The 23,207-nt window shown below is 56.9% G+C and overlaps 2 protein-coding genes across 5 annotated transcripts in view; one reads left to right on the top strand and one right to left on the bottom strand.

Annotated features, from left to right (window-relative positions):
* The window catches only part of ADGRA2 (adhesion G protein-coupled receptor A2), a 35,492-nt gene extending 16,410 nt beyond the window's left edge, over positions 1-19,082 (top strand). For 2 of the 4 annotated variants that reach the window (XM_025428665.3, XM_025428755.3), the window contains exons 3-19: positions 6,499-6,570; positions 6,843-6,914; positions 7,073-7,144; positions 7,400-7,563; positions 8,013-8,226; positions 8,780-8,944; positions 9,534-9,732; positions 10,505-10,654; positions 10,789-10,950; positions 11,758-11,982; positions 12,154-12,370; positions 12,923-13,131; positions 14,070-14,197; positions 14,533-14,656; positions 15,135-15,280; positions 15,796-15,885; positions 16,121-19,082. In XM_025428665.3, the coding sequence (XP_025284450.1) occupies positions 6,499-6,570; positions 6,843-6,914; positions 7,073-7,144; positions 7,400-7,563; positions 8,013-8,226; positions 8,780-8,944; positions 9,534-9,732; positions 10,505-10,654; positions 10,789-10,950; positions 11,758-11,982; positions 12,154-12,370; positions 12,923-13,131; positions 14,070-14,197; positions 14,533-14,656; positions 15,135-15,280; positions 15,796-15,885; positions 16,121-17,381 (3,670 nt within the window). In that variant the 3' untranslated portion in view covers positions 17,382-19,082. The remainder of the gene's footprint in view (positions 1-6,498; positions 6,571-6,842; positions 6,915-7,072; positions 7,145-7,399; positions 7,564-8,012; positions 8,227-8,779; positions 8,945-9,533; positions 9,733-10,504; positions 10,655-10,788; positions 10,951-11,757; positions 11,983-12,153; positions 12,371-12,922; positions 13,132-14,069; positions 14,198-14,532; positions 14,657-15,134; positions 15,281-15,795; positions 15,886-16,120) is intronic. The other 2 variants (XM_049094727.1, XM_049094728.1) reach the window with 2 other exon arrangements.
* Positions 18,822-22,993, bottom strand: BRF2 (BRF2 RNA polymerase III transcription initiation factor subunit). The gene is made up of 4 exons (XM_025428841.3): positions 22,687-22,993; positions 21,940-21,999; positions 21,149-21,470; positions 18,822-20,322 (listed from the first exon to the last, which is right to left on the bottom strand). Exons 1-4 carry the CDS (start codon positions 22,838-22,840, stop codon positions 19,593-19,595), a joined length of 1,266 nt encoding a protein of 421 aa, XP_025284626.1. The 5' UTR covers positions 22,841-22,993; the 3' UTR covers positions 18,822-19,592.
* Positions 22,994-23,207: the final 214 nt, after the last annotated feature.

The raw sequence follows: 23,207 nt of genomic DNA, 5'->3' as shown, positions 1-23,207 counted from the left end.
CAAGACAGAATTTCTTCTCTGGGAAACCTGTTTTTGTTCTTAAGCCCTTCAACTGATGGGATGAGGCCCACCATATTATCCAACGTAACCTTATTTATCAAAGTCAACTGATTGTAGATGTCCACCACATCTACAAAATACCTTCACAGAGACAACTCCCTTAGTGTTTGATTAAGTTACAAGGTGCTATAGCCTGGCCAAGTGGACACACAAAACTAGTCATCAAAACCACTGTCCCACTATCCCAGGGATGGGGAGAGATCCTGTGCCCCACTCCCAGAGATGCTAATTCATCAAGTCGGAAGGGGCCTGGGAATTTTTTTACAAGGTATGCAGACGCTTCTCATGCTCATCTGGGGTTGGGAACCAGTAGACCAGATGACCCCAAGACTGTGAGCCTATTCATCACAAATGAGACGCCGTGGCCTGGCGTGCAGTTGGTGCCAGGAAACACTGATCTCTCTGTCCTGTCAAGCTCAGACATCCAGGCTTGGGCAGCTGAGGCTATGGCAGCTTAACATCCCACAGTCTGTGAGCGGCAAGTCCCGTGGGAGGGTTGGGGCCTCCCCTAATGACTGAAATGGTAGATCTGGGCTACAAGAATGCCAGCATTGCCTCCTTGTGCTGAGCACCCCTCTGGCCTTTGGAAATGGGTCAAGTATAAGCATATGGGGGGAGGAAATCAGCCTGGTCCCTGGTAATGCATGGCAGGGCCTCGAGGCTGGGGTTGGGGAGGAGACAGAGGGTACCACTTGGGAATATGCCTGCAATGATCTCAGGGGAGAACAGGTGCCCCAGAGAGGCGAGTGGGAGAGTGGGGATGGAGGGCACACCTTGTGGGATCCTATAAGTCAAGTAGGATGGACAAGAAAACCTGAAATGGGCCAGAGGAGCAGTTCGTGGCCAGCCCAAGAGGTGTACAGAATTTTCCAGATGTGTGAGGCCCTCTGTCTGAGCCCTCCCCTCTGTATCCCACCAGCCCTCCTGATGGAGGACCCTGTCTGCTACCCAGGGGAAAGACTTCTGGGGTGGAGACAGGGCGGGCGATGAAAGGCACAGAACTCCACTCTGGAGTAAGAGAGGCCTGGGATTGAATCCTGCCTCTGTGATTTACTTTCTGGGTGCCTGTCCAAGCCTCAGGGTTTCTCCCCTGAAAAAGGAACCCTAGACAGGTCATGGGGACAGCACAGGCTTTTCAGTAAGTGCTTGTTCCGTTCCCTTCTCCTTGGAAGAGTTTGAAGTTGCAAGATGTGCTATCGGCAGCCCCTCATTGCATGGATTTGCCCAGCGCTCCCCGCCTTGAGCGGCCAGTCCTGGGGCTGATACGTGCATGCGTGCGTGGGTGCCCAGAAATTCCCCACGGATGGCCCGGCCCCTCTGGTCCCTGGCATCTCTGCCCACATCCCCCACTGCCCGGGCATCCAGCAGGGAGCCGGCCACCAGAAGACCTCCCCCGGGGCTCCGAGGGTGCCGGGCCCCAGTGAGAAGCCCCCAGACTGCAGACCAAGTGGGCCGCAGGACAGACAGCCCCCAGGAGAGGCCGAGGGAGAGAGAGTGGGTGTGCATGTGAGCAAGTGGCTCTGTGTGGACACACGCCCCTGGAGGCTTGCACGCCTGGAGTAGAGGGCCTGGTGAGGGGAGCCTGGTCAGCCCCAGGATGATTTGTCATTGCCTAATGAGATTAATGAGCCCCGGGGGCTGGTATGCAGCGGTGCTGGGGCACTCATTAGAAGCAGATGCTCATGGGAATGATGGCAAGGGGGGGGGTGCGGGGTGGGGGGGGTGGAGTGCTTCTCACCCGCCAGGTGGTTTCCATTAATCCGTGGGCGGGGCCACGAGCAAGGCCGCCTGGCCGCACTCCTCCCCTTCCCATCCCCACTCCACTGGGGAGGAATGCAGAAGAGAGGCTGCTGGCGCTGGGAGCCCCCAGGCCTGGGGAGGGAGGTTCGTGGGCTTGGGGACAGCCCTCGTGCCTGCCCTTGGAGCCCCAGTGCCTGGCATAGTGTACATGCTCAATAAATACCTGTTGGATGATATCAGAGACCAGAGGGCCGCCGGGAGGGACCAGCTCGGTTTTCCTGGGCCAGGACCTCCCCCTGCCGCTCCCCCCACACCCTCCGTACCTGCAAGGGAGTCTGGCCCGCTTCTCAGCCAGCCCCCACTTTCGAAAGAACCCTGGAAGTCCTGGTGGGCCCAGGGAAAGCTGCTCTGTGGCCTCCGAACCTATAATTTGGTTTCTAAACCCACAAGCAGGGAGGTCTGTGGGGGCCAGAGGGAGCCACCCCACCCTCTCCAAACGAGGTCCACGCTCACCCCACACACGCACGCTCTGGCCTGCACACTCACTCTTTAACAGCTTTAGTGAGATATAATTAACATCCCGTAAAGTTCACCCACTTAAAGTGTGCCATCCGAAGGCTCAGAGTGTATTTACACAGTTGTGCGGCCTTCAGCATCTAATTTTAGAACATTGTCATCATCTCCAAAGTAACTGTGCATCATTAGCAGCCACTCCCCACTCCCCCTCCTACTCCCCAGCCCTAAGCAACCACTAATCCTTCTGCCTCTATAGATTTGCCTATTCTGGACATTTCATCTAAATGGAATCATATATGGAATCTTTTATAATCGGGCTTCTTTCACTTAGCTTAAATGTTTTCAAGGTTCATCCATATTGTCACATGTTTTGGCAGCTCATTCCATAAAATAGGGCCGAATGATACTCTGTTGTGAGAATATAGCATAAATGCGCTATCAGGTGCCAGACATTTGGGATGTTTCCACTTTGGGGCTTCTTATGAATAATGCGGCTGTGACCATTCCTGTTCAGGTTTTTGTGCAGATGTACACCCGTTTCTCTTGGACGTGCACATGGGAGTGCAGTCTCTGGGTCCCTTGCCAAACTGGTTTTCACAGTGGCTGCACCACTTTACACTGCTACCAGTAATATGTAAGGGTTCCAGTCTTCCACAGCCTCATCAACTCTTGCTATTGCCTGTTTTTCTATTATCCATCTTAGCATGTATGAGGTGGTATCTCACTGTGGTTTTGCTTTGCATTTCCCTAATGGCCAATGGTGCCCACCATCTTTTCATGCATTATTTGGTTATTTGTATCTGCTCTTTGTGAAGAAATGTCTATGCAAATCCTTTGCCCATTCTTTTCAGCTGGTTTGTCTATTACTGAGTTGGAAGAGTTCTTTGTATATTCTAGATAGAAGTCCCTTATTAGATATGTGATTTGCAAATATTTTCTCTCATTCCCTTGGGTTGCCTTTCACTTTCTTGGTGTCCTTTAGAGAGCAGAAGTTTTAAGTTTTTATTAAGTCTGCTTTATTAATCTGTTCTTTTATTGCTTATGCTCACATACTCATGTTACACTCAGCTTCTGAGCTCCAGCTTTCCCAAGAAGAATATGATTTGCTCTCAGGACCCCCCCACCCCCACACACCTTCTGCCATAGAGTCCTTCTCCTCCATACTGGCATAGATACATGGAGAGGAGTATGCCTTGAATCAGGGTAGCCTCGCTCTGGGTTGCACAATGGACGGTGGGGAGGGAAAGTTCCATCTACACACCACACTTTTCCCAGCTTCCAAGTCCTGGGCTCTATGGAAGCAGGGAGAAGATGAGAGATTCCACTTCATAGAAACATCTGTTTACCCTCATGATTTCACCTAAGAAATGAAGGGATTTTGGGTGCCTGAATGGCTCAGTCGGTGGAGTGTCAAACTCTTGATCTTGGGGTTGTTCGAGCCCCACACTAGGTGTAGAAATTTCTTAAAATATTTAAAAATCTTTAGAAAGAAAGAAAGAAAGAAATGAAGGGATCAGATTAGACAATCCAGGGCAGGGGTTCATCACCTGGGTTCCACAAGCCGCCTGAAATCATGTACACAGTGTTGGGTGTAGTGTACTTTTCTGAGGCAGGAGTCCATAGCTGTCATCAAACTTTTAAAAGGATGTGCTAAGCAAGGAACACCAACCTATAGGGACCTTGCTGGCCCAAAAAAAAAAAAAAAAATCCAAGTTCTATGATAACATTTTCTCCTGCTGCTAGGACGGGTACAGCCCCAGACCTGCTTCCTCTATGTTAGGGACCAGGATCCCATTCCACTCTCAAAGCTCAGCCCAATGAGCAGCCCCAGGCCTGTGCCCCTCAGGAGAAGACCCAGAACTGGCCTGTCTGGTCGGTTGAGGGGCTGCCTTGGTCACCCCTGATGCCATTCTGTGGGCATGAGACAAGGGGGAAGGAATGCCAACGTTCGGTGGAAGCTCCCCTCTCAGAGGGCCCCCACGTGGCTCTGGGCTGCAGGAAATCCAGGGCAGGAAGGGGCTGGGGCCCAAGTGGCCGCCTTGCTCCCATCTGCAGAGCATCAGTGGGGCAGGCGGGGTGGGGGTTCTCAAGGGGGGCCGGGGAGGAAATGAGAATAAACACAGTGAGCGGAGAGGGAAGGGGCGGGGGGCTGCGGCCTCAGCCCCTTGGCAGCCCATGAAGGGAAGTGACACAATGAGGAATGTGTTTCCCTCTGCCCGTCCCCCGCATCCCCCGCGTGGGGGTGGGAGGCAGAGCCCTGAGAATGGCCAGACCCCAACCGGGGCCAGGGGGCACATGCTGAACAGCACCAGACCGGGTGCTGTGAGAGCAGGGAACTGAATGGGGGGTGCTGGCAGGAAGGGCAACACAGGGGGCTACCCCCCACACCCCGCTCCCCCACCCATCTCCAGTCTCCATGCTGTATGGGCATCTAGGGTCTGCGTTCTTGCACATTCCCTGCTGGGACACCACCAGCCTGGGTATGGAAGCCCTCCCTTCTCTAGGAAGCTGTCCCCTTCTGGTGGCTTTCCCCTCCTTCTCAAGAGACTTGGGGTTCTGGAGGCCAAGTCCTTGGTATGAGGGTGTTTCATTTCTCTCTCTCTGGGTGTTTTTGTTCCCAGCTGGGACTGGCTGTGCGAAAACAGGCCCCCTGGTGGGATGGCACCTCCCCATCCTGGACACCCATTTCCTCTCCCAGAGCAGGGAGTGGCCAGTTAACCCCCTCCTGCCCGTAATCCAGAGATGTCTCTGAGACTTTAATGGCCGGCAGAGCCACGTGCCCCCATGTGTCAGCCTGAGCTGGTGGGTCACAGGGCCTTGGAAAACAGGTTGACCCCAGATATTTCTGTCCATCTCCTACTTCCTGCACAGCCTCCTTCCAACACGCTGGTCATTCCAGGAATCCCCCCCACCCCAGCCCTCTGCCTCATACTCTCCTGGGTGCTTGGGTTGGAGCAGAGGGCTGGCTGGAGTGAAGGGAGCATGCAGGAAGGCTGCAGCCCCCAGCCCGGGGCCCCAGGAGGGGAGGCAGGCTGGCTGAGCAGTGAGGCCCTGGTCAACTGCTCTGCGGGGCTGCAAGCGTGCTGGTTGTGCTCAGGAAAGACTCAGGTGGTCATTGAGTAGTTGGGTGAGTGGCCAGGTGGTGGTCTAGCACCTCTCCCCACAGCTGTGCTCCGGAAGCAAAGGATGGGAGGGTAGCCCGTGGGCCAGCACTATACCTTGGTCCTTAGTGGTCCCAGGGAGCTGCCAGTCTGGTTTTGCAATGGGGCCCGGTAGGCACCCGTGGGTCCCAAGTGGGTCCTTACACCCCTTGCCACTCCTTGGGAGAGGGGATGAAAGGGAGAGAGGGTTGCAGTGGCTGCGTGGATGAGTTTGAGCAACCAGACCCTGGTGCAGAAGCTGCACTGATGACTCACTTGCCCTTCACTCCTCTGGTGGATGGCCCTTGACCCCATGGAGCCCTGCGGGGGCATCATCTTCTTCTGTGTCAACCAGCTGGAACGGGGCCCAGAGATGACATTTCCTTTGTACGTGCTTCAGCATCATGGGCTCCTAGGATACCTCCCCATCAGCGTTGCCTTTTTTCATCTGAAGAATGAGGGGTCCCCAGGAGGGGTTATAGTTCTGCCCTGGTGTCAGAGCCCCTGGTCAGCACCCGGGGGGTCATCAGCTGCATGGCCTGCTTCCTCACCTGTCACATGGAGAGATCAATCTGGACAGAACAGCTATGGAAATACCTCCCCCACTGCTGGGCTCCAGAAGATCTTACCTTTCTAGAGCAATTTACAAAAGACTCTCACACCCATTATCAAGTGGTCCTCACAGCAGCCCCTGTGAGATTCCCTGGCAGCTCGGATGGGAGCAACAGGGGCAAGTGCTGGCTCTGCTCCTTATTTCTACTGGGTTCTGCTTCCTCATCCATGGGGCCCCCATCCCATCTCTTGGCCTCTGTGTTCTTCTTGACATCTTTCTGACCAGCACCCCTTGATGGTAGCCGAGGCCGAGGCCGGGAGGGGCAAGGAGACCTAGCTGAGGGGTGGAGTCCTTCATCCAGCCTCCCCACCAGGGCTGAGGAGAATCCAGTTCCCAACACTTGTGGTCGAAATGAGGCTTCCCCACCCCAGGGGAGCATGCGGCCCCCAGACTGGGAGAGGTGTGAGGGCTCCCACTTGCCTCCCACAGGGACCTGAGGAATAATGTCATCAGCACGGTGCAGCCTGGGGCCTTCCTGGGCCTGGGGGAGCTGAAGCGCTTGTGAGTGGCATGTCCTGCTCCCCCAGCCCTCCCAGCCCTCCCCCTATCCCTGGAGATGGTCCCCTGGATCCCTCACCCCACCATCCCTTCTTGTCCCGACACTCATCGTACTGTGGGGGAGGGGCAGGCAGGGGAGGCACTTGAGGCCCATCTCCTTGTTCATCCCATCCTGCTCCCCACACAAGCCCCCGCCACACACACATGTGACCCGCCCGAGTGGATCCATGTGCTACCATGTGGCCCGCTTACTGAGGCTGTGTGTGTCCCTCTAGAGATCTCTCCAACAACCGGATTGGCTGTCTCACCTCTGACACCTTCCAAGGCCTCCCCAGGCTTCTCCGACTGTGAGTGGGGGCAGTTAGCGGGGAGGGGAGGCTCTTCTCCAAGGAGGAGCAGCAGCAGACCCTCATAGCACACCCCTGCCCTCCCCCTTCACTCACTCTCCCTCCTCTGGCCCAGGGAGACCCTAAGATCCCGGCTCACTGTTCCCTGCCCCCTGCAGAAACATATCTGGAAACATCTTCTCCAGTCTACAACCTGGGGTCTTTGATGAGCTGCCAGCCCTTAAGGTTGTGTGAGTATCTCTTCCCACCCAAGGACCCAGAGCCCAGCTTCCTTTCTCTGCCCAGGGAGGACACACATAAATATCATGACCACCGCGGCCGGCCTTCTCAGTGGGCAAGTCAGGCAGTGGCCCAAACCACCATTGCCTTCCCACTCTCGCCAGGCTGGCGGTGCTCGGGCCTTCCAGCCTCAGTCTCTCCCAGGGCTCCATCCCCACCCCCCAGGAGCCCACACTCCCTCTGCCCTACTCTCCCCATTTCTGCAGGGATCTGGGTACTGAATACCTGACATGCGACTGCCACCTGCGCTGGCTGCTGCCCTGGGCCCGGAATCGCTCCCTGCAGCTGTCTGAGCACACGGTCTGTGCCTACCCCGCTGCCCTGCATGCCCAGGCCCTGGGTGGCCTCCAGGAGGCCCAGCTGCGTTGCGGTGAGCACATCCTCAGCCCACACACCTGCCAGGGGCTCCTCTGCCTACCCCCTGGTGCAGATGCGCTCCTGAAGGGTCCCGGCTGGCTCAAGGCTCCCTCCGCCTTGTGTTATTGAGTAGTGGGCATGTTCTCCAGGGCATCCTCCTCAGATCCCACTGGGGGTCCTTCTCCAGCCATCAGCATTTCCTCACTTTCTTTGGGGCCACTGCTTTATGTTTTCACCTGGTCCCCTTCTTGGGGTGATAAGTGTGCCATGGAAAGGAGCACTTTTATTTGCTCGTCCCAAACCCACCTGTTCCTCTCTTGTGCTCTCCTCTCCAGAGGCTTTCTCCTATGCCCTGTTTACCCAGCTAGAGGGGGCTCCAGTCAGACAGGGCCTGGCCGTGCCCCTACTGACATCTTCCACACTGGTGCACGATGGCCTCACTGCCCATGTCTCCTCCCACAGAAGGGGCCCTGGAGCTGCACACGCACCACCTCATCCCATCCCTACGCCAAGTGGTGTTCCAGGGCGACCGCCTGCCCTTCCAGTGCTCCGCCAGCTACCTGGGCAATGACACCCGCATTCGCTGGTACCACAACCGAGCTCCCCTGGAGGGCGACGAGCAAGCGGGCATCCTCCTGGCTGAGAGCCTCATCCACGACTGCACGTTCATCACCAGGTACAGGCCCTGCTGCCTCTTCTCAGCCGGAGGCGTGGGGTGGGGGAGGCCACGGTACCCATCATCTGCCCCCCAAATGAGTCGGGCTCAGACATGTTCCTGAGGGTATGTTCCTCTGTGTAAGCGTGCACGTGTGTTTCTGGAAACCCAGGACTAAGTCATAAAGGGTCTGGCTCGGGGATAGAAAGTCAATGCCAGATAGGAAGAAAAAACTGATTCTGACATTTCTTTAGCACTTTTACAATGTATATAGTGACTCTCACCTATGTGCTGGGACTGAATCTCTGCAATAGACTTGCAAGGGAGGTGTTATTAGCTCCATGATGAAGGGGGGGATTGAAGCTCAGCCAAACAGTATCATAAGGCCAATGGATATGAAAGGAGAATGTACTTGTGTCCTTCGCTCAGTTAAAGAAAGCCCTGAAACTCCTGCCCCGCAGGCCCTAGGCCAGGGGCTGCGGGTGGGCGCGCTGGGGCGCTGGGGCGCTGGGGCGCTGGGGGGCCGGCCGTGCAGACTGCCTCACCCAGCAGCCCCCCGCCGCCCGCCCCGCAGCGAGCTGACCCTGTCTCACATCGGCGTCTGGGCGTCAGGGGAGTGGGAGTGCTCCGTGTCCACCGCCCAGGGCAACGCCAGCAAGAAGGTGGAGATCGTGGTGCTGGAGACCTCCGCCTCCTACTGCCCCGCTGAGCGAGTCGCCAACAATCGCGGGGACTTCAGGTAGGGCGCCCTCTGCCGCCCCAGGGGCGCATCACCGCCGGGTCCCACCCCCCACCCCCACCCCAGCTCCGGCGTCGGGAACAAACGGCCCCAGGGCTCCGCACCTGCGGAGAAAGCAGGAGATGGAGAAAGCGCTTCTGTCGCCCAGCCCCGCGTCCCACTGTCCCGCAGTTGTATTTACAGAGACCTTATCTTTTCGTATAAACCCCCCATCTGATATGTGCGGTGCAGAACAAAAAGTTTGGGTGGGATTTTGTTTGTCTTGTTTCCTTGCATTAATAGTTGACAAAACTCTCCCACCACGAGTATCAGATTTTAATATCCCAGTGGACGTCTTGGTTAGGAAAGGCCGGGATCATCCTCCCCATGTACAGCTGGGAACACTCAGGCCCAGAGCGGGCAAGGGACTTACTCAAGGCTCCCGGTCTGAACAAACACGAAGTTAGAAAGAAGGTGGAGCTCGGGAGCCACTGTCTCTGAATCCCTCCCTGAGGTCCCATGGGGCTCTGCATCACAGGGCCAAGGGCAGAGGAGGGACCCTTGCTCTGCAGAGCCTAGGGCGTCAGAGGCCTCCCATCTCTGCCCCCAGGTGGCCTCGAACTCTGGCGGGCATCACAGCATACCAGTCCTGTCTACAGTACCCCTTCACCTCCGTGCCCCTGAGTGGGGGCGCCCCAGGCACCCGAGCCTCCCGCCGGTGTGACCGAGCTGGCCGCTGGGAGCCGGGGGACTACTCCCACTGTCTGTACACCAATGATATCACCCGGGTGCTCTACACGTTCGTGCTGGTGAGGCCAGGAGAGGAGGGGGGGAGGGGGCATCTCATCAGCTCTGGTCTGGGGAGTGGGAAGGGGAGAAGCCAGATTGCCCCATGGGGCCTAGGACCCCCCCTCATGGCTGGGCTGCGGGCTCTGCTGCCCCTCTGTTCTGGGGGGGTGGTGTGCATCCCGAGGGCCTCTTGCTCTTCTCATCTAGCTTTTCTCCTTCTAGGGTGTTCAGATACCTCCCCCCAGGGCCACCCCAAGCATTCATCCTTTCTTTCTTTCTTTCTTTCTTTCTTTCTTTCTTTCTTCTTTCTTTCTTTCTTCTTTCTTTCTTTCTTTTCTTTCTTTCTTTCTTTTCTTTCTTTCTTTTCTTTCTTTCAAGATTTTATTTATTTATTCATGAGAGACACAGAGAGTGGCAGAGACATAGGCAGAGGGAGAAGCAGGCCCCCCACAAGGAGCCTGATGTAGGACTGGATCCTGAACCCTAGGATCATGCCCTGAGCCAAAGGCAGATGCTCAACCGCTGAGCCACACAAATGAGGACTGTGTGAGGCCATCCCATTATCCTTAGGGCGTTAGAAGTGGTGTTAGAAGTGGGCAGCCTGGAGTCCTGTTGAGTTCATTCCTTACATGTGCCTTCTGTCCTGATTAGACCCAGCTTGTGGGCCAGCCCCCTCTCCCAGGGCACTGTCGCCCCAGCAGCAGCACAGACCAGGGGGCCCCCTAGGGGTGGCTCTCGGGGATGAGGGAGCCTCCAAATGGACCAGCTCCTTTCTTCCTTCAATTCTCCCAGATGCCCATCAATGCCTCCAATGCACTGACCCTGGCCCACCAGCTGCGAGTGTACACAGCAGAGGCTGCCAGCTTCTCAGACATGATGGATGTTGTCTATGTGGCTCAGATGATCCAGAAATTTTTGGGTTATGTCGACCAGATCAAAGAGGTGAGATTCAACCCAGCCTCTGGGGTCCCTGGAAACCAACCCCCACCATTTGCTCAAGCCTCTTGTGCCCCAGTCCCTGGGCCCCAAACCCCACTCCTGCCCTCAGTGACTCCCTGCCCCTGGCCCCCTGCCAGCTGGTGGAGGTGATGGTGGACATGGCCAGCAACCTGATGCTGGTGGACGAGCACCTGCTGTGGCTGGCCCAGCGTGAGGACAAGGCCTGCAGTGGCATCGTGGGTGCTCTGGAGCGCATCGGGGGGGCTGCCCTCAGCCCCCACGCCCAGCACATCTCTGTGGTAATATGGATCAGCTGGGAGGGAGCTCCTTGGGGAGCCTAGCCCTGGGAGGGACCTTACAGTCAACTGGGGCCAGCCCTTGCCTGCCAGGAGGCAAACACTCCTGTCTTTGGGCAGCAAGTCCTCCAAGTATGCACCTGCCATGCGCTCAGCTAGCAAGAACCCCGAGTGTGACTCACTTGTGTGGAATCCAATTCCAAGTTGTCAGGGACAGCACAAAGGAGAGGGAGGGTCCGGTGACAGGGCCGAGTTATTCAAGACTTCATGGTGGGAAACCGAGTTATAATGCTAGCCCAATGGAAGTGAACAGAAAGAAGGGTAAAAGGAGTCAAAGGAATAAGAGGAGGTTTGGAAGCAGGATGACAGTGCTGTGATGGAATGAGGAGTAATGGAGACTCCTGTTCCCTAAGGAGAGGGTGACATTGCCAATGGTGGGTTGTGACCCAATGAACCACCACAGCAGAGCACCTTTAACGTGGAAGATACTGTGCTAGTCACTTGAGGAGGTATAAGGAGGTGGGACGTGGGCCCTGCTCTGAGGCTTGGTTGGGGCAGCAGAACTAGTACTGTTCAGAGGTGAGCAAGGTCTGAGGTAGGGTGAGAGTGGGATGAAGGGTCTTAGGAGAAGGTGCTATGGCCAGGGGTTGGGGAGACGCTGCGGCAGATGTAAAACTGCCAGGCCTTGAGAAGACAGTAAGGAGTGTGTAGGGGGACAAATCTGCAGAGAGGGACTGGGCAGCGTCAGGCAGGAGGCCAAGAGAGAGCCACTATATCTCAGATGGAGGGTGACAGGTTCCATATCCCCAGAACTCAAGGAACGTGGCATTGGAGGCCTACCTCATCAAGCCACACAGCTATGTGGGGCTGACCTGCACAGCCTTCCAGAGAAGGGAGGCAGGAGTGCCGGGTGTGCGGCCTGGGGGCCCTGGCCAGAACCCCTCACCGGAGCCAGAGCCCCTGGCTGATCAGCAGCTCCGCTTCCGCTGCACCACGGGGAGACCCAGCATTTCTCTGTCGTCTTTCCACATCAAGGTGGGCACCAGGGGAGGGATGTGCCAGATGCAGGTGCCTAGGGAGGGTGAGTGGTGTGTGTGGAAGCAGATCCAGAAAGGGGGTTCAGGGGAGGCGGGAGGAGGGGACTGGAAGGCCCCAGAGTCCGAAGGGTTCCCGGATGTCTCTGAGGAACTCCGATGTCCCCCCCAGAACAGCGTGGCCCTGGCCTCCATCCAGCTGCCGTCCAGTCTGTTCTCGTCCCTTCCGGCTGCCCTGGCTCCCCCTGTTCCCCCAGACTGCACCCTGCAACTGCTCATCTTCCGAAACGGCCGCCTCTTTCGCAGCCACGGCAACACCTCCCGCCCCGGAGGCGCGGGGCCCAGCAAGCGGCGCGGTGTGGCCACCCCTGTCATCTTCGCGGGAACCAGTAAGGGCCCAACGTCCCGCGCGCAGCGCTCCCCAGTGTCTGCCCCGTGCCCCTTCGCCCCTTCGACCTGCCCTTCCCACACCCACAGCGCCCCTCACGCCCTGGGGGAGGTGGCTGAGGAAAGGGCCCCTCGCCATTTGGGGCAGGGATAAGGGACGGAGACATCCCATAAAGGAAGGGATTGCTGGAGACAAGGCTCTGGAGGACATTGGGATTTACATCCTGGACTTGTCGAATTTCAAAAAGGTTACAGACACACTCCGAGTCCTCCCTCACCTTCCTCTTCCCAGTATTACCTTCTACCCTCCTTCCTTCCCACCCGGCCCTCCCGGCCCCAGCCCCAGATCGGCTCTTCTTGGGTACTTGACGCCACCACTCATTTGGCATTTGGAATGGGCCACCTCCCAGATCATCCTGAGCCTCCCTGGGGGAGACCCACAGCCTGGAAGGCAGGAATCCCGCTGGGTCCGAAGCCCAGCACACGCCCTGCCCCAGGGGTGCAGCCACCCCAGGCCCCCGCTCTACCTGGGTGGTCTCCCTTCTCCCCTGCAGGTGGCTGTGGCGTGGGAAACCTGACCGAGCCGGTGGCCATTTCACTGCGGCATTGGGCTGAGGGGGCTGAACCCATGGCAGCTTGGTGGAGCCAGGACGGCCCGGGGGGACCCGGGAGGTGGAGCTCCGAGGGCTGCCAGCTCCGCTCCAGCCAGCCCAATGTCAGCTCCCTGCAGTGCCAGCAGCTGGGCAACGTGGCGGTGCTCATGGTGAGTGGAGGGCGGGCGGAAGGTTGGGAGAACGGGGAAGTGTGCGCGATGCGGGGAAGACCCAGGTGTTCTGACCACCTGGCACCGCCGAGAACTACAGAAAGGCGGCAGCCTCGCAAGCCTCATAACTAGGATTCATGGGGAAATGTCCCTCTGGTCTTCCCCACACGTTTCATCTTTCAGGAGACAGAGGAGTCTTGCCTCCACTCATCGAGAGACATGGATCTGGAACCATCCAGCCTGGCCCTCACGTCCTGCACTCTCTGAGACCCAGATTGTTAAAGTGGCAAAAACAAACAAACAAACAAACAAACAAAAACATGTAGGAACATTTCTCCTTTCTGGTCACCCTCCTCACTCACTCCTCTCCAGTTCCCGCTCCTTCACCACATTTTACACCCCACTGTCCCAGATCCTGACCAGGCTGGCAACTGGATTATAGACAGAAACCTCCCCTTCTTTCCTCATCTGATTTTTATTTTTTATTTTTTTAAGATTTATTTATTTATTTATCCATTCAGAGAGAGAGGCAGAGACACAGGCAGAGGGAGAAGCAGGCTCCACACAGGAAGCCTGACGTAGGACTCAATCCTGGGTCTCCAGGATTACACCCTAGGCTGCAGGTGGCGCTAAACCGCTGCGCCACCGGGGCTGCCCTCATCTCTGATTTTTACATTGAGAATCAGATGTGTTCCCAGAAGGGCAAGAGACTAGGAGGGAGAAAGTGGCCGATGGCGGTGGATTATTAACACTACCTAAGATTGACTTTCTAAGAACGGATGTCGCAGCACTCAACGTCTTCGCCTACCCAGATGGACTAGGGGCTAAAGTTGACCCGACTTGGGAAGAGGAAAAATGGTCTGGGGGACTGGCCAGGACTCCATGGAGTGGCCCCTACCCCCTGGCTTCCTAATACTTCCTCTTCCTACCCTTTCCAGGAGCTGAGTGCCTTCCCCAGGGAGGTGGGGGGCTCAGGGGCAGGGCTGCATCCAGTGGTGTACCCCTGCACTGCCCTGCTGCTGCTCTGCCTCTTCTCCACCATCATCACCTACATCCTCAACCACAGGTGGGAGCTCCTGCAGGAAGGGAGGACATGGAGGGAAGGCTGTGGGTCTCATTGAGTCCTGGCCAAGGGTTCCTTTCCCAAGGGGTCCACATGACTTTCCCAGTCTCTTGCCTAGCATTTTATTTGAAGGTTCTAAGGCTGCAAAACACATTTTGGAGGCGAAGCCCGTCCTGCCCTGGGCCCTCTAATCACATCCACACACGTGCATGCACACAGATATCTGTCTCCCACCCTACCCCACCCCCGCCTCCAACTGCTAGCCCAATGGCCTTGAGACCCCGTGGGTCTGACCTTGGGTTGGGTGGCCCATTAATTAAAGACCGTTTCTGGGGCAGCTCCATCCACGTGTCCCGGAAGGGCTGGCACATGCTGCTGAACCTGTGCTTCCACATGGCCATGACCTCTGCCGTCTTTGCAGGAGGCATCACGCTCACCAACTACCAGATGGTCTGCCAGGCAGTAAGCAGGAGAAGGGGCTGGGGCAGGGTGGGGGGCGCCCCAAGATGAGGGATGGAAACCTGGGTACAGAGTCAGGAGGTGCAAGGGGAAACGGGAGGTTCATGCTAAAAGGCCCCATCTCCACTGCTGTGGCCAGCCCTGCTGGGGGTGGGGCGTGGGAGTAGGGGTGGTAAGAAGTACAGAGAGCAAAAGATGGGCCATTAAAGTGGAGAGTGGGGGTCTGCAATGGAGCAGAGGTCAGGTACTAGCCAGACAGCGAGGGCAGGGTAGGGAGAAGTCTCCAGAGCAGGAGAGAAGCAGGGTGTGGAAGGAAGAGGGTGACAGCAGGGCCAGAACCTTGAGGGGGATCTGGTTAGACCTGGGGGTGGGTCCATAGGAGGAGTGGGAAAATATTTAGACTGAGGCCCTGAGGGAGTTCTAGTAGCAGCGTGGTCTCCCCCTCGCCCCCAATCCCCCACCCCGTGGCTTGACCCCGCAGGTGGGCATCACTCTGCACTACTCTTCCTTGTCCACACTGCTCTGGATGGGTGTGAAGGCCCGCGTCCTCCACAAGGAGCTCACCTGGAGAGCACCCCCTCCACAAGAAGGGGACTCTGCCCCGCCCGCACCCCGACCCATGCTCCGGTACGTGCTTCTCACTGTCAGCTTTGCAAGGGTGAAGGGCTCGGAGGCGGGTGTAGGACACCAAAATCTGTTCTCCCAGGGTGGAGGCAGGCCGGGTCCAAGGTCCTGGCAGAGAACTATCCAAAGAGAGAAGAGGCAAGGCCCCAGGTAGCTCCAGGTTGCCCAAGGCCATGGAACCATCCTTAGGGCTCTTCAGGGATGACAAGCCCAGGGAAGGAAGTGACTCCAGTGGCTTTGGGCAGGGATCCTGGGAACCTGAGTGGTACCCTGACTTCTGTACCGTTTCAGGTGAGAGAGCAATTCTGGCCTCTGTCCCCTAGGACAGTTGTGGCCAAGTCCCCTAGGAACCTACTGAGCCTGCCCTGTAGGGGCCTTGCATTCCTGACAAAAATTTCTGACAGAATTTAAATGGGAAAGAGGATGGGACAGAGACCCGGAGTCAAGGTCTTTGAGCATCTGGTTCCAACTCCCTTAGTTCCCCAACTCCCTGACCCCCGAACCCCACTCCTCTCCAGGTTCTATCTGATTGCCGGAGGGATCCCACTCATTATTTGTGGCATCACAGCTGCTGTCAACATCCACAACTACCGGGATCACAGCCCCTAGTGAGCCGCTGCCTGCCTGCCCACCCCAAACCCACCCGCCCTGACACTGGATGCCTTCAACTGCACTCTTAGGGGCACCTGCCAGGCCCACCCAGCCAGGGACCTCACCCAAACCCATGCATGCTGCCCAAGCCAGTTTCTGCTTTTACACTCACCATGTCCTGTCTCCCCCACCACCCAGCTACCTCAGATGTGCTCCTCCCACCCTTCATCCACTGCCTGTGTCTCCCCTCAGCTGCTGGCTGGTGTGGCGCCCAAGCCTAGGAGCCTTCTACATCCCCGTGGCTTTGATTCTGCTGATCACCTGGATCTATTTCCTGTGTGCAGGGCTGCGCCTAAGGAGTCCACTGGTGCAGAGCCCAAAGGGGGGCACCAGCAGGGTCTCCCTGGAGCCAGGGGAGGAGCTGAGGGGTTCCAGCAGGCTCAGGAGCAGCGGCCCCCTCCTGAACGACTCAGGTTCCCTTCTGGCTACTGGGAGCGCGGGGGTGGTGACACCCGGGCCCCCGGAGGATGGTGACGGCTTCTATTCTCCGGGAGTCCAACTGGGGGCGCTGGTGACCACGCATTTCCTGTATCTGGCCATGTGGGCCTGTGGGGCCCTGGCCGTGTCCCAGCGCTGGCTGCCCCGGGTGGTGTGCAGCTGCCTGTACGGGGCGGCGGCCTCCGCCCTGGGACTCTTCGTCTTCACCCACCACTGTGCCAGGCGCCGGGACGTCAGGGCCTCCTGGCGCGCCTGCTGCCCCCAGGCCTCGGCCTCCCGCGCCTCCCCGCGGGCCGCGCCCGCCGCCCCAGAGGACGGCTCCCCCGTGTTCGGAGAGGGACCCCCGTCCCTCAAGTCCTCCCCGAGCGGCAGCAGCAGCCACGCGCCGCCCCTGGGCCCCTGCAAGCTCACCAACCTGCAGCTGGCGCAGAGTCAGGTGTGCGAGGGGGGGACGGCGGCCCGCGGGGAGGGGGAGCCGGAGCCCACGGGCTCCCGGGGCAGCCTTGCCCCCCGCCACCCCAACAACTTGCACCACGGGCGCCGGGCGCACAAGAGTCGGGCCAAGGCGCACCGCGCGGGGGAGGCCGGCGCCAAGAACCGGCTCAGGGCGCTGCGCGGGGGGGCAGCAGCCGGGGCGCCCGAGCCGCCGTCCAGTGAGAGCGGCAGCCTGCACAACAGCCCGTCCGACAGCCACCCGGGCAGCAGCCGCAACAGCCCGGGCCTCCAGCTAGAGGGCGAGCCCATGCTCACGCCGTCCGAGGGCAGCGACACGAGCGCCGCGCCACCCCCCGAGGCCAGCCGGCAGGGCCAGCGCCGCAGCGCCAGCCGCGACAACCTCAGGGGCGGCGGGGGCGGAGCACCCGAGCGGGACAGCAAGCGGCGCTCGTACCCCCTCAACGCAGCCAGTCTGAACGGCGCGCCCAAGGGAGCCAAGTACGACGACGTGAGCGGGGCGGACGCGGCGGGGGGCGCCTGCATGAAGACGGGGCTCTGGAAGAGCGAGACCACCGTCTAGGGCGGGGGGCGGGGGCGGGGGCGGGTGACGCTGCGGGACGCGCAGGCCCCGCGACCCGGTCCGCCGCGCTTCTCCGGGGCCTTCGGAGACGTCTACCGGTACATCGGCAGGTTGGAGGTAGAGGGGCCCCGGGGGCTGTCGCCCGCCTGGCACACCAGCTTCGGTCCTGGAGTCGGCGGTGGGGGCTGGGGGGAGGAGGAAGACAGGCCCAAGGCCCGCCGCTGTCAAGAGAGGCGTCACTCTGGGGTGGCGACCACCCCAGGACCACCCCAGGACCGCAAGCAGTACACATTTCCGTCCCAGCCCAGGCTAGTTTTGCCAGTCGTATCGGTGCCGTCCAGGGTAGTGGGGGAAGGTCCTGTAGGCCCACGGGAGGCCCGTGGGAGGCGGGCAATGGCACATCCCCCAGGTGGGCTCCTCCATAGGTACTCCCCACCTCTCCGCCCTGTCTGGCTGGTGGTCATCAGCCTTATCAGGAACACACAGATGATGGGAGCTTGAGAACCCTGTTCTCTCCTCACTGCCCTCCTCTAAAGTCACCCATGGCCATCTGTGCCTAGATCCTAGGGCCTCTCCCCCACCCAGCTTTTGGCCAACTAGGGGCCAGCCTAGCAGATGAGCCAAGTGACCAGGACCCATAGGTGCTGCTTTTAAGATTAACTATGCAAGAGAAGGTGGAACAGTGTGGAAGGCAGCGCTGGAGTTCTAAGGAATGGGGGGTGCACGTGGAAAGGGTGCCCAGTCAGGGACAGGCGCGTCCCACAGGAGTGGTACACAAACCACACCGCAGGGCTTTAGAGGTAGTACCTCAGGAAAGATCTGAGTCAAGTGGAGAGTAGTGCTTAGATCTGGAGCGAAGGCAATGGTGCCCTATACACAGTGCTTTGAAGGGAGGCTCCATCACAAGGCTGCAGGTGGTCCTGGAGAAGCACTTCCTGTTCAGTTACAAGACCCACCTCCCCAGTCTCAGCCTTCCAACACCAAGGGACCCAGGAAGGGCCCTTCCCTGCCTCCAGGAGGCCATAAGGAAGAACCATTCCAAGAATCTGACGTCTAGCTCAGTATTAGGGACAAACCTTCCAAACATCAGTCCAGGTTCCTGCCTCACAGAAGCCCAAGCTGAACCCCACCCCAACCCCACCCCCGCAAGGCAGCAGGTAGGGTCCCTGCAGCTCACATGGGGGCTGTGCCTTCACTCCTTTTAAACACCAGCACCTACAAAGCAACCACCAGCCTTTTACTACAGGACCCAATGAAAAGTGGAGGGAAAGCCGAGCCTGGTGAAGAGCAACAGGGAAAACCAGACCTGGTCCAGGTCCCCTCCCAGTGTCCATGTCGCCGCCATCTGATCACCAAGGCGAAAGACATAAGGGAGGGGAGAAAACCCACACACCTTGGGATGAATCCTGTTATTTATGCTTGCTGCACAGACAATATTAGACCCCCCCTCAAAAAAAAAAAAAAAAAAAAAAAAGCTTCGTATTATTCTTCCACATATGCTGGCTGCTGTTTACATACCCTGCCCATGCCTTAGCACTGGAGAGCTTTCTGCAATACGCTGGGGAAAAGGGAGGGAGGGGATGAAAAGTGCCAAAGAAAACATGTTTTTAAAAGCTCGGGTTTTATACAATAGAATGTTTTTTAGCAGATGCCTCTTGTTTTAATATATTAAAATTTTGCAAAGCCCTTTGAGCTATATAACTTTAGTCCACCCATGGTCCTTTTGTTATGAGGTAGAGGATTTTAAAACCCCCAACCCCATACACAAGAACCCATCAATCTACAAATGACATAGGGCCAGGAGCCGCCCAATTCCTGTCCTCTGAGGGCTGATAGCTTTCAAAACACCGACCACTCCACATGAGCAGGAAGGGCCTGGCAGGCCTGGAGCAGCAGTGTATCCAATACAAACCAGGAGAAAGCCTGGCACCCTCCAACCTGTCTAGGAGGAAAGCCATCCCTCGTAGTATGAACATCTGCACCTTCCTCCCTGGCACCAACAGATGGGATTCTCTCCAAACCCACTGTCCCTGCACTGCTCCCAGCTACTACTCCAGGACCCAGGGTCCAATTAACTGCACAGAGTCCCATGGTTACTTTAAATAAGAAAAAATAAATATCTCAGGACTCACATACACTCACTTCTCCAGAAGTGATAGGTCTATTGTCAAGCTGCTGCAGGAATGGTGTGAGTGCTCCCCTGGATGCACATCAGGGAGGGTTTGATACCCCTATGGCAGCCTGTCTTGCAGCCTGAGCTTTCTGAAAGTCCCTAACTTCCTGAGGAGTACGCAGATACTGCTCTATTTCACTATCAGAAATGTCCTCATCTCCGGTGACTGTGGAGATAGGGGGTGGGGGACAGATCCGCTTCGGGGGCTTCAACATGCAAGGTGGGAGAAGAAGGGCAGGACTAGCTGGTCTCTTGCCCTCGGGCCGATCTAAGGAACTCGTCGCTGCCTCCTCTTTTCCCTGCCCTGGGCTCTTGCCCCAACCCTGCTGCTGCTTCTCCCCAGCTTCCAACTCTGCTGTTCCGTCTCGAAAGGCCTTGCGAACCAACGTGTGCCGGTGCTGGAGAAGGTCACCAATGTGCTTCACCACAGACCGTTTGTCAAGCCTCAGAACCTGCAGCCAGGCCAGCTGCTCGGCCATCCGCAGCAGCACAGCCAGCAGCTCCTGCAGGCGGGAGGAAGCAGGGCAGGGCAGGTCCACATTTGCCAATTTACAAAATCGGGCAAGTGAACAGGTCAGACGCTCCGAAGGCTGCAGTGACTGCCAAGCCAGGAAGGTAGCAGCGGTGATGACAGGCAAGGGGTGCCGCCCGGTCACCAACCATGTCTCGTCTGCCAGCTCCACCAACTGCAATGTTCGCGACAGCATCTTCTCTTTGTCCTCCACATATTTGGCTGGAACAGACGGGGAAGCTTGGAACAGTTTGAAGCTGAAAAAAGAAAATGAGAGTCTGGTCTCCATGCCTACAGGGGAGAGGGCTGCTCTTCCAAAGCAAGGAAAAGGAGTACACTCGCAGTGGGCAAGCTCTTCTCTCCTCTTGGAATGCTCAAGTTCGCTGGCCAGGTACGGAGTTCATAGAGGTGCAGAGAGAAGACAGGCTGAGTCTTCTACTTGTGCAGCGAAGGGCAGGAAAATGCACAAGAAAGCTCACGTTTGTCAGCACCTCCACCGGCCATCATTCTGAGCGCTTTACAAATGTTCTCCTGTCATCTCCTCTACACCCCACTAAAAATACATATAGTTTAAAAAAAACTGGCCCATATTCATCCAGCTAAGAAGTAACCATGCAAACCCAAAGCCACTTAACACTGATAACCTTTGCTTTATACTGTATTTTTCAGAAGAAAGAAAACACCACAGCTACTTAAAAAAAAGACATTAGTTTCTGCTTCCAGCCCCATGACTAACATCCTGTTGCCTCCATTCACAGATGATCCTGCTGAGGCAGGGCTGGTGCACACAGCCAAGCGGGCTATGCACAACACAAGAGCCACAACTCAGTGGCCCTCTGCCAAGGCTGACACCTACTTTGCTTATGTCATTAGGTTGCAGTGAGGGCAAAGGGATTTGGAAATGACAGCAGTCTAGAAATGTAAAATGGGATTAACCTTATTAGTACTGGGCACAAGAGAGGGAGACTACATTTTTCTCCCAAATTCCTTTAAATGGGCTTTGGTGAAAAAGAGACAGCAAAGCTCAAAGGACTGGGTTCTAAGGAGCCAGCCTGTCCCAGAGTTTGCCAGCGGGCAGCTTACCTGCTACAGTAAGTCTTCACCAGGTCCGCCAAGCACAGGGATGGCACATCCAGCCCCAGGAGCTTCACTATCTGCATGTAGGTGCCAGAAAACACTTCCAAATCTGCATACAGCAGGGCGCAGATGGTTCCCATGGTGAGGGGCCAGTTATGCTGTCGGCAGGTAATTAAGACACAGCAGCCAACCAACACTTCCTTCTTTTGCAGCCTGGCAGCACGGATGCCAGAGTGCCGGTACGCTTGCTGGTAGTAGGCAACTGCTGTGTCCTCAAAGGTTGATGGCAGCTGCAGAACTCGACAGAGGTCTCTCACTCTGCGGAGACCTAAGAAAGCCCACAGCAAGAGTTGGGGGGAGGGGGGGTGTCAAAGTCAAAGGCACTACTGTGCAGCTCCTAGCAATTTCTGCTAAACTTGCCTCCAACACCAGATGCACAAATAATGTAACTTTCTAAAATGACAAGAGTGACATTTGGTGAGGTCATTCTAAAGGCACAAAGAAATCTGTGCAAAGAAGTTACATTTCAACCCACCATTCTTTGGAGGTCAGTCTGATTCAGAGCCACGCGGGAGTGTGATCTGGGATGTTGGAGTCTACATGTCACACAGCCCTGACACACCCAACCTGTATACAGAATCAGAACCATAGACTCTCTCAGAACCACCTCCATTCTTTATTTCCAACTGCCATTCTTTTAGGCTCTACTGTACACAGTAATAGTGAAAACAGGAAAAGCAAGAGGATGGGCTGGACCTTCCAGAGAATTTTCTGTATCATAAAAGGTTGATTCTCACCTCGTTGCTGGCTGCGACTGACTTGTTCGTTTTCCCCTGTGCTTCGGGAATAGGTTACTTCTGTAAGGCAACGGACAACAAACAGCTTGTTCAACCTTTATTCACCAAACTCCTGGCCACCCGCCACACAAAACTGGGGAGAATTCCTATCATTAGGCTCCATTCCTTATCTCACAGAAGGTGCCCCACTTTGCACGTTAAGAGTCCATCTGGCCTTCTATGCCCACAAGCAGTAGAAATACAGAGACTGAGAAGGTCACCATGGCACTAAAGTGGCCTCAGGTGCTCCAAATTCTCAGCCCTCCCTCCTGTGTATCCAATCCCGGGCAATTTTCCTGAGTCATGATTTTGAGGGCTGAACTGGTGAGGCACTCGGAAAACAAAGAAAAAAAAGGGGGGTGTTTTTGCCAATTAGTGCTAAAAACTATTTCGGGATAATAGTCTTGTCTGTATTTGTAAAGAATTGACCCATAACCCTTCCGTCATATCCAGACTAGGTAAACCGAGTGTACTTTGTTTCTGTTTCATTTGGTCAACGCTTACTATACCTAGCATTTATACATGTTACACCTAATACATATATATATTAGGTACATGTATATATAATATATATAATACCTAACACATGGCAGATGTCGCACCAAGTGCTAGAAAAGCAGACGAACGGCAGCCTCCGCCCTCCCGCAGGCCGGAATCTGACGACAGCCCCTCCACCGCCGCGGCCCGCACACCCACAGCCCTGGGTACCTCGGAGGTTGCCTTCGTCGCTGAAGGTGGTCGTAAGGACTCCCTCGGTGACCACGCAGCCACAGTCTGAGCACACCAGCTGGCTCTGCGAGTAGTGCGAGTCGTCCACGAGCTCAGCGGACCCGCAGTCGGGGCAGCGGCCTCCACCCGGCATCTCACAACCCAGAGCCGCAGAAGCCCCCGGGCACCCGGGCCCACGCCTGCAAGAGCAACGGTGGAGAAACCGGAACTAGGAGGGAAGCCTTCTACGCGGTGCACCTTCCTCTTCCGGCTCCAGAGCAACCGCGGGATACGTAGGTAGTTCGGGCTGCAGGCCTCGCACACTTCCGGTCCGTTTCCCTGACGGCTCGGGTAGAAACGTGAGCTATAAAGAGAGGTTCCTGGCCTGGACCGCGTCTTGGCGTCCGGTGGTATCTGTGGTCCGATTGAAGTGGAGCAGACTGGGGGTTAGTGGGTGAAATTCTACCTACAGGGACACACATCACAGACAAGAAATTGTTGCCGTTCCCAAACAACTCTCC

The sequence above is a fragment of the Canis lupus genome, chromosome 16 (genome assembly GCF_003254725.2).
Source record: "Canis lupus dingo isolate Sandy chromosome 16, ASM325472v2, whole genome shotgun sequence".
Lineage (NCBI taxonomy): Eukaryota > Metazoa > Chordata > Mammalia > Carnivora > Canidae > Canis > Canis lupus.
The sequence above is the reverse complement of the archived record's forward strand: the minus strand, read 5'-3'. Positions and strand labels throughout refer to the sequence as shown.

Excerpts from the sequence above, each read along its gene's own strand:
- BRF2 (XM_025428841.3), bottom strand. The coding sequence starts at position 22,840 with ATGCCGGGTGGAGGCCGCTGCCCCGACTGCGGGTCCGCTGAGCTCGTG. Across the intron at positions 21,471-21,939 it reads CAGTCGCAGCCAGCAACGAG|GTCTCCGCAGAGTGAGAGAC; the intron begins GTGAGAATCAAC and ends GGGCTTTCTTAG. Across the intron at positions 20,323-21,148 it reads GTGAAGACTTACTGTAGCAG|CTTCAAACTGTTCCAAGCTT; the intron begins GTAAGCTGCCCG and ends TTCTTTTTTCAG.